Below are 14,172 nucleotides of genomic sequence, written 5' to 3' on the forward strand. Positions count from 1 at the left end.
CTTGTCCCAATTGTGCAAATAGTTGCTGGTGCAAGTTCCTGTATATAGTTGTGGTGAGCAAATTGGAAGTTTGCGCTGGCATTTTGAAAACATGAAAATGGATGAATTGTGTGACCTTGATGGGACTGTTATCTTCTGTACATTAAATTAAACAAGTACATGCAACTACTTAGGTATGATTTATAAATGGATTGACCCCTCGGTCAGACTTCTATCAGCTGATTGGGAAGGTTACTTAGCAAATCCTATAATCCCGTTCTGGGTGACATTCAGTGTATTTGAATGGATGATGTAATTGCAAAGACATACAGATAGTCCTTGACTGATTACAACCACAATAGGGACTGGAAAAATTGTTGTTAAATTGTTTGATCGTTAAACGAGTCATGTGAGAATGCCAGATTTTATGTTTGTTTTTTGCTGTGGTCGTTAAGCAAGACATGGGATCGCCATTTGCGACTTTCCCTCCTGGTTTCCCCTTTGTCTGTCGGAAGCCAAAGGGTGATCATGAGACCCCAGGAGGCTGCAATACATTCCTGTTGTCAAGTGCCCAAAACATGATCATGTGACTGGGGATGCTACAACAGTCGTAAGTGTATCCATGAGTCATTTTTTTCAGTGCTGTTGTAATTTGAAATGTTGTAATTTCGAATGATTCCTAAATGAATGGTCATAAGTTGAGGACTACCCTAAGAGAAAAAATAAAGAATCCTATGACCCATTGGGACATCCTTTCAGAGGAAGGTGGTGCAATCTGATGCGACCAGTATGAATATTAAATTTTATGCAGACCATGGGGGTTGTTTTACTCCAATGCTGGGTTGACCTGTGATCATTTAAGGAGAATATATATCATACATAGAAAAATAATTGTAGTGGCAAATGAACTTCAATAATAAGTGAATATTTACTTAAACAGATGCCCATGGGTGGGAAAACAAAAGCAGTGGGAGTGGGAACAGCTTCCAAACTTCTGCCAGTTTCCCCATTCAGTTTGCTTGTCGGAAGCTGACGAGAGTGTCAGAAATCATGGTCATGTAATCATGGGGATGCTGTAACAAACACAACTGTGGAAATAAAACGGGTCTGACCATCATGGACATTTCAGTTGCATAGGAGTAATGAATGGGCCCTGGATTTTATACACGTTCTTTAAGTTAGTGGATTTGAGTTACCTTGATTCAAAAATTGTGGTATAATGCAGAATTTGGGCTAACCTGAGGGTACACACAGACACACAATGAGAACTGTAGGTAACTCATGATCGGTTGAGTCATTATCTCAGAGTTATTTCCTTACCTAAACAGAGAAACAGAATGACTATAGGTGAACAAAAAAACAGTGGGATCAGGACAGCTTCCAATTTACTACTGACTTTTACATTGACTTTGCTCGTGGGAAGCTGGCAGGGAACACCAGAAAGCACAATTACATGACTGTGGCAGTGCTGCAGTAGCCGCAACTTTGTGAGGAGCAGGACAGCTTCCAATTTACTACTGACTTTTACATTGACTTTGCTTGTGGGAAGCTGGCAGGGAACACCAGAAAGCACAATTACATGACTGTGGCAGTGCTGCAGTAGCCACAACTTTGTGAATACAACTACTGTGAGGATCCTTGAAATTTAAATCATATCAGAGTGATAGGTACTGAATTTTGAACTTACTCTTTAAGTCAATGCGTTTGAGATACCCAGATTCAAAAATCCTCACCAAATCATAGTGCAGCCTCCCCATCCATGTGGCACCTCTTAAACACACCCATGCACCCTCCCCAACTTTCACTTTGCCTCTCTTGTAACACTGTGCACTTTTGACACAAGTCCCTCATATACCCACTTGCCCTTATGCACCCATTCTCCATGCACTCTCCGCAATCCACACCTTACTACTGTGCCCCTTCGCCCATGTGGCACCCCTCATGCAGCTCTGTTCATCTTTCATGATCCACACAATGTGTCTTCTGCATCCCCTTGCACCCTCGTGAACCCTCTCTGACATGCATGGTGCCTCCCATACACTCCCTCACCTGGTAGCAGCTACTTACAATGTATAGCTGATAGTAATAGGATTAAAAATCTGGAAATCAGCCATTTCAAAACCAAAATTCAACAACAAACATGATGATAATTAAATCACGCCTGCCCATTCACATAAGTCACTGAAAACCATAGAAGTCATCCACACAATGCCCAGTTAAATAATACAGATTTCCTTGTCTTGCACGATACCAGTAAAAACAGTGCAAGGCATAGCTCTTCCACTGGAGTGTTCCAAAGTAGATGGGCCACTGCGGAGAAGGACTGACTTCAGGTCTACATTTCCCTGATCTGACTTAGGGACAAGAACACAAGACTTTTTCCATACATGCATATGGGCCAGGCAAATTCCACTTGGACACGATTCGACTGTCAGAAGGTATGCAGCAGTTTTATACTGAAGGCTCTTTGGGCAAATGACATAGCCTGTTCTCCAAACTGAGTCCCACCAGATATTCTGGATTAAAACTCAACGATAGTCAGCAATTTGTCAAAGATGATGGGAATGCTGATGTAAAATATTTTGAAGAACTCATGTTGGGGATGCTGTCTTGGTTCTTGATACTGCTGCGTTATTTTGTTCAGTGCCTTTTTCAATATTTATCATGAAAGATTTCCATTGAGAAACAATGAATGAAATATTTTACAAATGTCTTGTAAGTTACTGGCTTATGTGCTCAACATTGTTCAATTTAATTCCCCTAACCCCAAGTGGCAGCATTAAATTCTTTGGGCTACATATATAACATACAACCACCTGATGTACCATAGGACCCATCTTTTCAAGTAGTTCCTTCATGTGGCTGCATGATTTATGAACATCTGTTAAAGTAGCAAAGGTTATAGCTTGTGGTCATGCTGACTTATTCTTTGTGGTTATTTTGGCTTGTTCTTTGTAGTGAATCTCCTGGATGTTAACCACAACTAGGTGGAGCTGTTTTATGTTACATAGAAGTTAAACTCTTAAGCTTCTCAAGTATGTGTTTTGACCAAACCTTTACAGTCATATTCATCCTTGGAGTGTTTGTGCACCCTTAATATAAGCCTTAGCCAAGGGCACTGAGCTAGAATTGATATATACACATATGCTTTTTACGCTGGTGAATGAAAAGAAGGGGGGGGAACTTATCTCAGAATATGTTGAGATTTTGTTTTTATGATCATGCATTTCTTAGCCACATTTCAAGTGTTCATCTTCCCAATTCAAAGAGTGTTCCTCAAGACAGTGTACAATAACAAAAAACAACCTGAAAATTAAAATCACACAATTGAAACCACAATACAGGTAGTCCTCAACTTACAGTCATTTATTTAGTGACAATTTGAAGTTACAATCGTATTGAAAAAAGAGACTTATGGCCAGTTTTCATACTTAAATGACATTTGCAGCATTCCCATGGTCATGTGATCAAAACTCAGGGGCTTGGCAACTGGCACGTATTTATGACAGTTGCACTGTTCTGAGGTCATGTGATCACCATTTGTAACCTTCCCAGCTGGCTTCTGACAAGCTAGATTTGTTTAATGACCTCATTATCCACTTAACAACTGCAGTGATTTGCTTAACAATTGTGGTAAAAAAAGGTTGTAAAAGGGGGAAAACTCACTTAACAATTGCCTTGCTTTGCAACAGCAATTTTTGGCTCAATCATGGTCCTAAATCAAGGACTATTTGTAGTTGATTATCACTTGTGAGAAAATTCCACAGGCTACTTCAGCAACAGTAAGGCTTCCAGAAGCATTTCAACACGTGGACAGGTTCCAAAGGATGATCCTTCAGTTAACCTGAAACTAAGAGTTTAGTTACCACAATTTGGACCTGCTGCAATTTCTGAATCTCTTTCAGAGGCATCATATGTACAGAATATTACAAAATAAAAGTTACAGGTAACTAGCACATGGATCAGAGTAGTTGAATTGGTCCTCTTCAGGAAATTATGTACCCAGTAGAGAAAGTAGACCTAGAAAAAGGTACTTACCACTATGTAGACCTAAGTACTAAAGCAGGGGTCCCCAACCCCCGGTCCGTGGACCAGTACTGGGCCATGGCATGTCAGCAACCAGTCCACACAAAAAAGCAAGGCCACATCCAAGAGATGCAGGCAGCACACAAAACCATGCACTCCAGTCTGCAGACAAACCTCTCTCCACGGAACCGGTTCCTGGTGCCCAAAAGGTTGGGGACCTGTGTACTACAGTTGCAAGAAAAAGTATGTGAACCCTTTGGGATTACGTGGAGTTTTGCATGAATTGGCCATAAAATGCGCTCTAAACGTCATGTAAGTCACAACAATAGAAAAACACAGTCTGCTTAAAATAATAATACACAAACATTAGCTCTTGTCATGTTTTAATTGAACATAAGATGGAAACATTCACAGTGCAGGGTGGAAAAAGTATGTGAACCTTTGGACTTAATAACTGGTTGACCTTCCTTTGGCAGCAATAACCTCAACCAAATGTTTCCTGTACTTGCAGATCAGACCTGCACAATGATCTGGAGTAATTTTGGACCACTCCTCTGCACAAAACTGTTTCAGTGTAGCAATATTCTTGGGATGTCTGGTGTGAATCGCTCTCTTAAGGTCATGCCACAGCATTTCAATTGGGTTGCGGTCAGGACTCTGACTGGGCCACTCCAGAAGGCGTATTCTGTTCTGTTGAAGCCATTGTTTTGTTGAATTACTTGTATGCTTTGGGTCATTGTCCTGTTGCATCACCCATCCTCTGCGGACCTTCAGTTGGTGGACAGATGGTCGTATGTTTTCCTGCAAAATGTCCTGATAAACTCTGGAATTCATTTTCCCATCAATGACAACAATCCGTCCAGGCCCTGAGGCAGCAAAGCAGCCCCAAACCATGATGCTCCCTCCGCCATGTTTTACAGTGGGGATGAGGTTTTGATGTTGGTGTGCTGTGCCTTTTTTTCTCCACACATAGTGTTGTGTGTTTTTCCCAAACAACTCAATTTTGGTTTCATCTGTCCACAGTATATTTTGCCAGTAGTGCTGTGGAACATCCAGGTGCTCTTTTGCAAACTTCAAACGTGCTGCAATATTTTTTTTGGACAGCAATGGTTTCCTCTGTGGTGTCCTCCCATGTACTCCATTCTTGTTTAATGTTTTCCTTATTGTAGATGTGTCAACAAAAATGTTAGCATGTGCCAGAGATTTCTGTAGGTGTTTAGCTGACACTCTAGGATTCTTCTTTACTTCATTAAGCATTATGCGCTGTGCTCTTGCAGTCATTTTTACAGGACGACCACGCCTAGGGAGAGTAGCAACAGTGCTAAACTTTCTCCATTTGTAGACAGTCTGTCTTACCGTGGACACATGAACATCAAGGCTTTTGGAGATACTTTTGTAACCCTTTCCAGCTTCATGCAAGTCAACAATTCTTGATCGTAGGTCTTCTGAGAGCTCTTTTCTGCAAGGCATGGTTCACATCAGACAGTGCTTCTTGAGACCAGTAAACCCAAAACAAGTGTGTGTTTTTAAAGGGCAGGACAGCTGTCAGCAACACATCCAATATCATCACACTGATTGGAGTCAAGGTTGGCTCACTCCTGGCTCCAATTAGCTCTTGGAGAAGTCATTAGGCTAGGGGTTCACATACTTTTTCCACCCTGCACCGTGAATGTTTACATGTTATGTTCAATTAAAACATGACAACGGCTAATGTTTGTGTAGTATTATTTTAAGCAGACTGTGTTTTTCTATTGTTGTGACTTACATGACGTTTAGAGTGCATTTTATGGCCAATTCATGCAAAACTCCACGTAATCCCAAAGGTTTCACATACTTTTTCTTGCAACTGTAAAGGATAGACCTAAGTGCTGAAGGCCAATACAGGTCAAAGATAATCACCAAACCATGCACCTTGATTCTTCAATGGAAGAACCTTCCCCATCTACATCAGGAAAGATCTCTTCCAGTTGCTCAAAGCTTCCTGTAAACAGCAGTTTCAGTTTTAGTCAGTTATGCTTAATCCAATCTTAGCCAAGCAGGAATCAACCATAGAGCCCTAGCACATTATTTTATTTTATTTTTATTTATTTTAATCCCATTTATATCCCCCCTTCTCTGAAGACTCAGGGCGGCTTACACTCTAAGCACAAATCAATGTGCTTAGCAATAGCCTTCATTCTATGTATATGCCTGCTTATTAGGGCTTTTGCCCCCCCCAAGCGGCATTATTACAAAGTCAGCTTATTGCCCCCAACAATCTGGGTCCTCATTTTCCCTACCTCGGAAGGATGGAAGGCTGAGTCAACCTTGAGCCTGGTGGGATGCGAACCTGCACTAATTGCAGGCAGCTGGTGTTACTTAAGGAGGCATTAGCCCACTGCTCCACCAAGGCACATAGGGATCAGAAGTAAACCTTTATCCTCATGGGCAGTAGTGCCAAGCCTCACAACTTTAACAGTTATTCCCCAATGTAAACCAGCTGTCAAGTTTCCGACTATGGGCTTTTCAAGGCAAATCCCACATTCACTAGCACTGATTATGTTACCTAATTGGATAAAATATGTGCAAGCAAATAACCAAGGTCAGAGAGCACCAAGGAATCCATGGATCTTAAGTAGCTTTCCTAAAGGCAGGCAGAATTGGAGCTTGTAATTACAGAAAATAGGGGTAAAGAGAGAAAAGGCACACTGCCTATGTCCCATAAGATGACAAGATTTAAAAGAAGAAACGTGGAGATGCTCTCTCTGTTGGATCATGCTGTGTGGGCAGATGACCGTGGGAGAAGAAAGCAGTCCTTCAAGTAACCTTCTGAGTGGTTTTCAAGAGCAGCCCAATATAGAGTGCACTGCAATAGATCAAAGGGGATGATCTGCAGAACTATGGAGAAAAAACTATGCAGAAAAGAAAAAAATATTGTAACTATAATGTTTTATCAACCTAGAATTTAATTTTGTAATAATATTTGATATTTACTCTAAAATATTTGCGAAACTGAGTTATTGCTATAGCTTAAATCTAAAGATCCTACTTTATAATAATTCCACTTGCAAGAGAAATACTTTATCTTTCGTTTGAATTCTCCTGCACCCCTGAACCCAACATTTTAACATCCCCTATAAAACAGGGGGGAAAAAATATGGCCATCATTTTTATGGCCCTCTTCATTTGAGCTGAAGTGCAGCAGCCCTCTTAATGCAAGGCATGTTCCCGAGCTATCTTCTGACAAGAAATATTTTCTGAACTGCAGGATCGAAAGCTGACAAAAATGGAACGGCAAAGGTTTAAAGAAGAAGCAGAAATGTTGAAGGGTCTTCAGCACCCAAATATTGTTAGGTTTTATGATTTTTGGGAGTCGTGTTTAAAAGGAAAAAAGTGTATTGTGCTGGTAACAGAACTGATGACCTCCGGAACTCTGAAAACGTAAGTACTAGTTATGTCATGATATGGATAATTAGTTAAGTAAAACAACTGCATGGACAAAATTCTTGCTTCATCCCCTAACCCTGTTAAGAATGGAAATCTACCTTCCTTCTTTATAGTAGCTTGCTTGACTGTATTTCCAATTAAGTCAAATTAAGTTTCATTTCTGTTATATTCTCTATTGTTTTCTTGCATTTTCTCTTCTTTTCTTTGTTTTACTTGGGTCATTTTGAACTTCCGGGTTTACATTTCCCAAAATAGATAACATTATTAAGCTATAATCAAATAAGCTTCCACCAATGAGAAGGAAAACACTTGATTCAAATTCATGTGCTTGAATAATTAATCTGAATCATCATGCTTTATTATCTTACTAAATTTAATATTAAAATAACCTTTTTCAATATTTGTAAGAATTCTCTGTTTTTTTTCCACTTCATGAGGAATAATAACATGGCTTCAAGTTTCAGATCTGAAGCACTGTTGATCCGCTGTATGCCAATATACATACAGTATCAGTGCATATGTAGAGTTTTGCATAAACAAGGATCTCAGTAGAATTGTAATTCATAGATTTTAACCCAATAGCATTTTAATGAATTTATTTCTAATTTACCTTCCAAACTATCTTCCTCTTAAATTAGGAATGTACTTGAATGTACTTGGCTGAAGGCTGAATCAGATAAGTCTAATTGTAAGAGGTAGATCATTTACAAAATGCTCAAACTGACCTGGAAAGTGTCATGCATGTGTCAGGGGTTCATTGTGCTGCAGAAAGGGAGACATTGTTGTCAAGAAGAATCTCAGTGCATCTGTTTTTCTATAAAATAATTTTATTCCCTCTCACATGTTTTTACATTAGCTATTTGAAGAGATTTAAAGTGATGAAACCAAAAGTCCTTCGTAGCTGGTGTCGGCAAATCCTAAAAGGTCTTCTTTTTCTGCACACTCGGACACCACCAATTATTCATAGAGATTTAAAATGTGACAATATTTTTATAACTGGGCCATCTGGATCTGTGAAGATAGGAGATTTGGGTCTGGCAACTCTTAAGAGAACTTCATTTGCCAAAAGTGTCATAGGTAAGCATAACATGACATGACATGATAACAGAATTGGAAGGGACCTTGGAGATCTTCTAGTCCAACCCCCTGCTTAAGCAGGAAACCATATACCATTTCAAACAAATGGCTGTTCAGTCTCTTCTTAAAGCTCTCCACATTTCATTTACTTCATGTATCTTCATTGAAAATGGATGAATAGTATAGATCCTCAAAATAATGAACACATATTTTATTTTCATTGGCAATGTTAAATCCTTGCCTCATACATTTTTCTCAAATTAGTAACATTTCAACAATGTTATTTTTTCTTAATCTGTAATTTTATAATGTATTGACTATTATACATATATAAAGTTTATCCTCTTCCCCTAGGAGTGCACTGTTCCCTTCGCTTTCCCAAGGCAAAGTCTACATCCACACACACCATCTTGAATTCTAGCTTTCTCATCACTTACGGGAATCTATAGTTCAGGGATCTGCCACAAAGCCTAAATTAGCAATAGGGCATCTGTTAACTTTCAAACTTGGTTTAAAAGTTTAGAAATCTCTCTTGAGATTTCAAATATAAGACTTTGGCATTCTTACATTAGATCATACAAAATATTAAGTGAAATCAACTTCATGGGATATTGGATGAACTTGCCAAATTCGAGATATTTTTTCAAAAAATTTATTCCTATGCCATCACAGAAAATTGTGCAATAAGTGTGTAGGACCTGAAAATATCTTGAATTCTTAGTCTAGTTGTTCAATGGGCTTCAAAGTATTATTTGAAATATGGGGGGACAAGATTGTGGAAGACTTCCTTTCAGCAAATTGAACTTTTCTGCATACAGAATGATCCCTTTGGGTTCAATCCAATATTCCATCTAGCTATCTGTTTTACTAATTTCAATTTAAAATACAGAAGTTCATTTGAGTTTTATATTCATGCATAGAATGTTTCAAATTTACTTTTCTCTGGGTTGATGCTCAATGTACAAGTATGTTTTCTACGTTTTCCTTTAAATTTACTTTTCTCTGGCTTGATGCTATATGTACAAGTATGTTTTCTAAGATGGAATACTTTTGTTCTGTTCAGGTACTCCAGAATTTATGGCCCCAGAAATGTATGAAGAACACTATGATGAATCAGTGGATGTATATGCTTTTGGAATGTGTATGTTGGAAATGGCTACCTCAGAATATCCATATTCAGAATGCCAGAATGCTGCTCAAATTTATAGGAAAGTAACCTCTGTAAGTGATATTCTTAATATAATCATTTTGCTCTTTCATATACATTGTTTTTTTTTCTTATTTTAACACTTTAAGCATTGTTACACTATTATATAACACACCATATAATTTTAATAAAAGTATTGTTGAATAATTCTTAAATTCTCAACATCACGATATGTTGAATACCTAAAGTCTTATTTAGGTCTTTATATTTTCTGGCAAGAAGAAATGATTTCTTATTAAGACTAGGGTTGTGGTAATTCTACATAGCCTCTCCTTTGTCATACCCCATCCCAGCCAGTTTCATCAAAATGTAGAAATGACATCAATGTTTTTCACATTTGCTCAGTTTCTCATTTTACTAATAACATGTTTTGTTACTTGTTTCAATATTAATTTATAAAAATTCTACATGCAAGTTTTTTCTACTTCCTTCTTTAATATTTATTTTTGTATATTTTTAAAATTCCTAATTGCATAATAAAATTTCTAATAGTTAAGAATGTGGCACAAACTGATTGTATATTATATTTAAAACAATTTGGGGGGGGAGGGAGGGACCATGTATGATGCAGGATAAATTCTATCCTCCAGGCACTAATTTTATTCCTTAAGAATGCCTCTGTGAATACCATCCAGAACTCTGGCATTTCCTAAAAATATATTGAGATATACCCAATATACTCAATATGATGTAAAGATAGAGCAATTCCTTCTTAGTTTGTCACTAGAAGATTTTGTATATGTATGATTTGTGTCTATTTTATATATTGTTTCTTGTGGAAGCTTACTTGTATGTATACTTACAATGATTAATGGATATGGTTGAATGCATTTATTTATTTTTATATCTTTATTGTTTTTATAAATAACTTAAGATAGCAAACATGCTCCTTTTCCCTCGCATTTTCCCAAAATCTATAACTGTGAGGTGAGTTGGGCTGAAAGAGAGATAGACTATGCTTGAGGCAGGACTAGAACTCACAGTCTCCTGGTTTCTAGCCTGGTACCTTAACCTCTAGACCAGGGGTCAGCAACCTGAAACAGTGAAAGAGCCATTCAGAACCGGTTCCCTCACAAAAGGAAAAACTGGGAGCCGCAAAAAAATGTGTGCACATGCGCATACATGCGCACATGCGCAGAACAGGGTTTGACTGAAGAGTGGAGCCAAGGCGAGATATGCACCTACCCTGCATATTTGAATTGATTGGTTGAACTTTTTTAGTCCCACTTTTTTTTTTTTTGACTGCACATGGCAGAGGACTGGGAGCCGCAGGAGATGGCTGAAAGAGCCACATGCGGCTCCGAAGCCACGGGTTGCAGACCTGTGCTCTAGACCCAACTGGCTCTATGCATTTGTATGAATGCCTGTCAATTTGCTTTTGCCTATAATATCACTTACAGCTGTGTGCATTATTCTGGTTCCACATAACATTGGCCCATCTATTTTCTTTTGTTCAGCTACAGTTGTCACTAAGCATCTTTGATATTGATCTGGCATGTGAACTCAGGGGAATGACTTTGTTCTTTTATCTTGGTGTGTTCTTGATAGTAAACTGAATGAGTTGTATTCAGGCTATTTTTAGCTCTATTTTTGCCACTGATTTTAGTGGAACAAACTTTATTGTATAAAGATTGGTGGAGAAAATTCAAATAGATTATTCGGCAAAGAATACTATGTGTGTGTGTGTGTGTATATATATATATAAGGCTGGCAGCTGAGACCAGCCCTTCCACTCAAAACACACCCCCACCCAATCAGAACACACCCACCATTCAAAACACACTCCCACCCAATCAGAACACACTTACTCCCCCACCCAATCAGAGCAACCTCCACCCACAGAACACACCCCCTCTGGCAGTTTAAAAAAGAGGAACAAACAGCCACTTGCTTCTCCCAGAAGAAGGAAGCAGAAGCCTCCAGCCTGATGATGACGGATGGGATTCCGTCGAAACGTCGCCCCTACACCTTTAGTTCTACGCAGGGAAAAACCCGAATAACCAAAGATCCATACACACACACACACACACACACACACACACACACTTTGTTTTCGGAGGGAAAAGGAAATATTGGAGCTAAATTGTACTGTCAGGTTTAAGATCAAACATGAGTTGTGGAATCTATATTTTTCAGTCAGTGGAAAACTGAAACTTATGTGAACACAGATTCATACACTAATTAAAGTACAAGCTCTTACAGTTAAGTTCTTTGTTTTTATTGATGCTAAGATTACATTTGTCACAGGTTGCTTATTTATTGTGTCATTTGTTTTTGGATGTTGACATAGCAAAGTGCATGAGAAACTTCTTTCAGAAGCTGGTTGGGACAGAAAATGGCCTCAGTGGAAGGGGTTAAGAACTTCAAAACTTTGTAAAATACAATTATAGCTATTTATTGCTTTTCCTTTTTTTTTAAAAAAAGGACATCAGGAGACCCTCATAGATGTCTTTCCACAAACACTTAATTGGATCTTTTAGCTTACCCACATCTGAAATAGATTGATAATAATATTTGTTTGTCATACCAGTCTAATGTAAGGGTTACCAAAGAAATGGATTACTAATTCATTCAGACAAAAATCCATTCAGCATCATTCAGAGGGAATAAAAAAAGGTCAAGATGCATCTAAAACAGGCACAAGGCTTTGAACTCATAATTGCATTAATACTTTTTGGACACCCTTCCCCTTTTCCCAAGAGGCTGTTATTTATGTGCAGCAGCAGAACACAATCCTCTTCTCTCTAAAGTCCAGGCATAACCTCAACATTGCTTTGCAAATCTGAGGGACCTTGTCAAGGAGATTATAGAGACAAGCTGCAGAACAAGAAGAAAAAGTCTGACTTTGTATGTCCGTTGCAAAAAAAAAATGGCCATTGTCCTTATATTGTAGGAAGAATGCACTACAAGCATTCCAAGTATTCTGTTTCTTTTTCAACAAAGTCTTTGTCTAGTTGGTACATTTTGTTAATATTTTTTAGTTATGTTTGTGCCTGATTGTTATTTAATTTTCTTTGTAAATAGCCTAGAATGGAACTCTTTCATTAAATGATTAAATCCCCAGGAAACAAATAAGCTTTCCAAGTTTAAAATAACTATCCTATGCATGTCCTTTCACGCACTAAACTCTTAATCATCAATTCAGAGTTCTTTGGGGAAAGTACTGTTATTTTATTAAAGTCAGTTTATCCAATAAAGTATAATGTGATATGGTACATATTTCCCAAGCTTGATTATCAGAACTGTTCATGCAGGTACATGCTTTGCTTTCCTACAAGGTTAGTAGGGAAAGGCACAAAGCTCCACCTGACCAATAATGCTACATAAGCACAGTTTGCATCAACTATTTTGTAAGAAATTGTGTTAAATCCTGAATGTGTACAAATATTAATTTACATCGTTCATATGTATTACTATACTTGCTTTAAAAAGGTAATCAAGGAGACTAAGAAGATTGGTATAGACCAGCGGTTCCCCTAGAACACTTCTGATATAGTCTCGCACCCCTTACAAAAGTACTAAACTTATTTAAACACATTTTGAATGACGTGAACATAAAAAATAATTTTAAAACTTCTGAACCCAAGTTTTCAAACCCCCTATATACCAGTTGGGAACCCCTGATATAGACAGTTCAGAATGATGAAGTTTTCTGGAAGAGTTTAAGAGTTTTCTGGACTAATTAAAAAGAATTTTTATCCAATTGATTGATTAAGTTATGGTAATAAATTAATCAATTCATATGCCTCCTAAAGGGCAGTATGAGAGCCAAATAAACCAGGAGACTATGTGTTCTAGACTCACCTTGGGCACAAAGCCAGCTGGGTGACCTTTTCTCAGCCCTAGAAAAGTGACAATGGCAAACTATTTTGCCAAACTAAAACCTTGCCAAGAAAACTCCAAGGACTTGTCCAGGCAGTTTCTGAGAATCAAACACAATAGAACAGAAGTAAATAAAAAGCTCAATATAGGTGTCTTATTGAGGGGATTAAAAAATTATAACCACACTGAGCAAAAAGCAAACATTGTTCTTTCCTATTGTAGCAACAGATAGGACTCAAAACGACCTCCAGAATTGTGAGCTTAATTGTCATTTTTAGTGACGACCTATTACATCTTACTGGCCAACTGATTGTTCAGTTTCTTTATGACATTTGCTCAAATGTACTGTCTGTTGTACTGCCAGAAATACTTCAGTGGAAGATACCCTGAAAAACCAAATGCTAATCTCTATCGTCTAATAATAATAATAATAATAAACCTTTATTGTCAAAGTACAACATATGTACATTGAGATTAGCTGAGCCTCCCCCCGTGCTCTCTCCCCCCAAGACACAGTGACAACAAACCCTCCATCCCACCACACCATGTGAACCAACTACATCACACACCGGCCTCCCAAGTCAATTCTGCATAAGTTCACAGAGATTATATCCCATTTAAAAGCCTAACAGCCC

At 38.2% G+C, this 14,172-nt stretch overlaps 1 protein-coding gene across 1 annotated transcript in view; it reads left to right on the forward strand.

The window, feature by feature from the left end:
* Positions 1-14,172, forward strand: part of WNK2 (WNK lysine deficient protein kinase 2) — a gene marked incomplete at both ends in the record, with an annotated part of 100,970 nt that overhangs the window by 36,148 nt on the left and 50,650 nt on the right. Inside the window, 3 exons of the mRNA XM_083356926.1 lie at positions 7,253-7,425; positions 8,288-8,508; positions 9,572-9,729. Coding sequence (XP_083213052.1) covers positions 7,253-7,425; positions 8,288-8,508; positions 9,572-9,729 — 552 coding nt within the window. The remainder of the gene's footprint in view (positions 1-7,252; positions 7,426-8,287; positions 8,509-9,571; positions 9,730-14,172) is intronic.

The sequence above is a fragment of the Vipera ursinii genome, assembly GCF_947247035.1.
Source record: "Vipera ursinii genome assembly, chromosome: 2".
Classification (NCBI taxonomy): Eukaryota; Metazoa; Chordata; class Lepidosauria; order Squamata; family Viperidae; genus Vipera; species Vipera ursinii.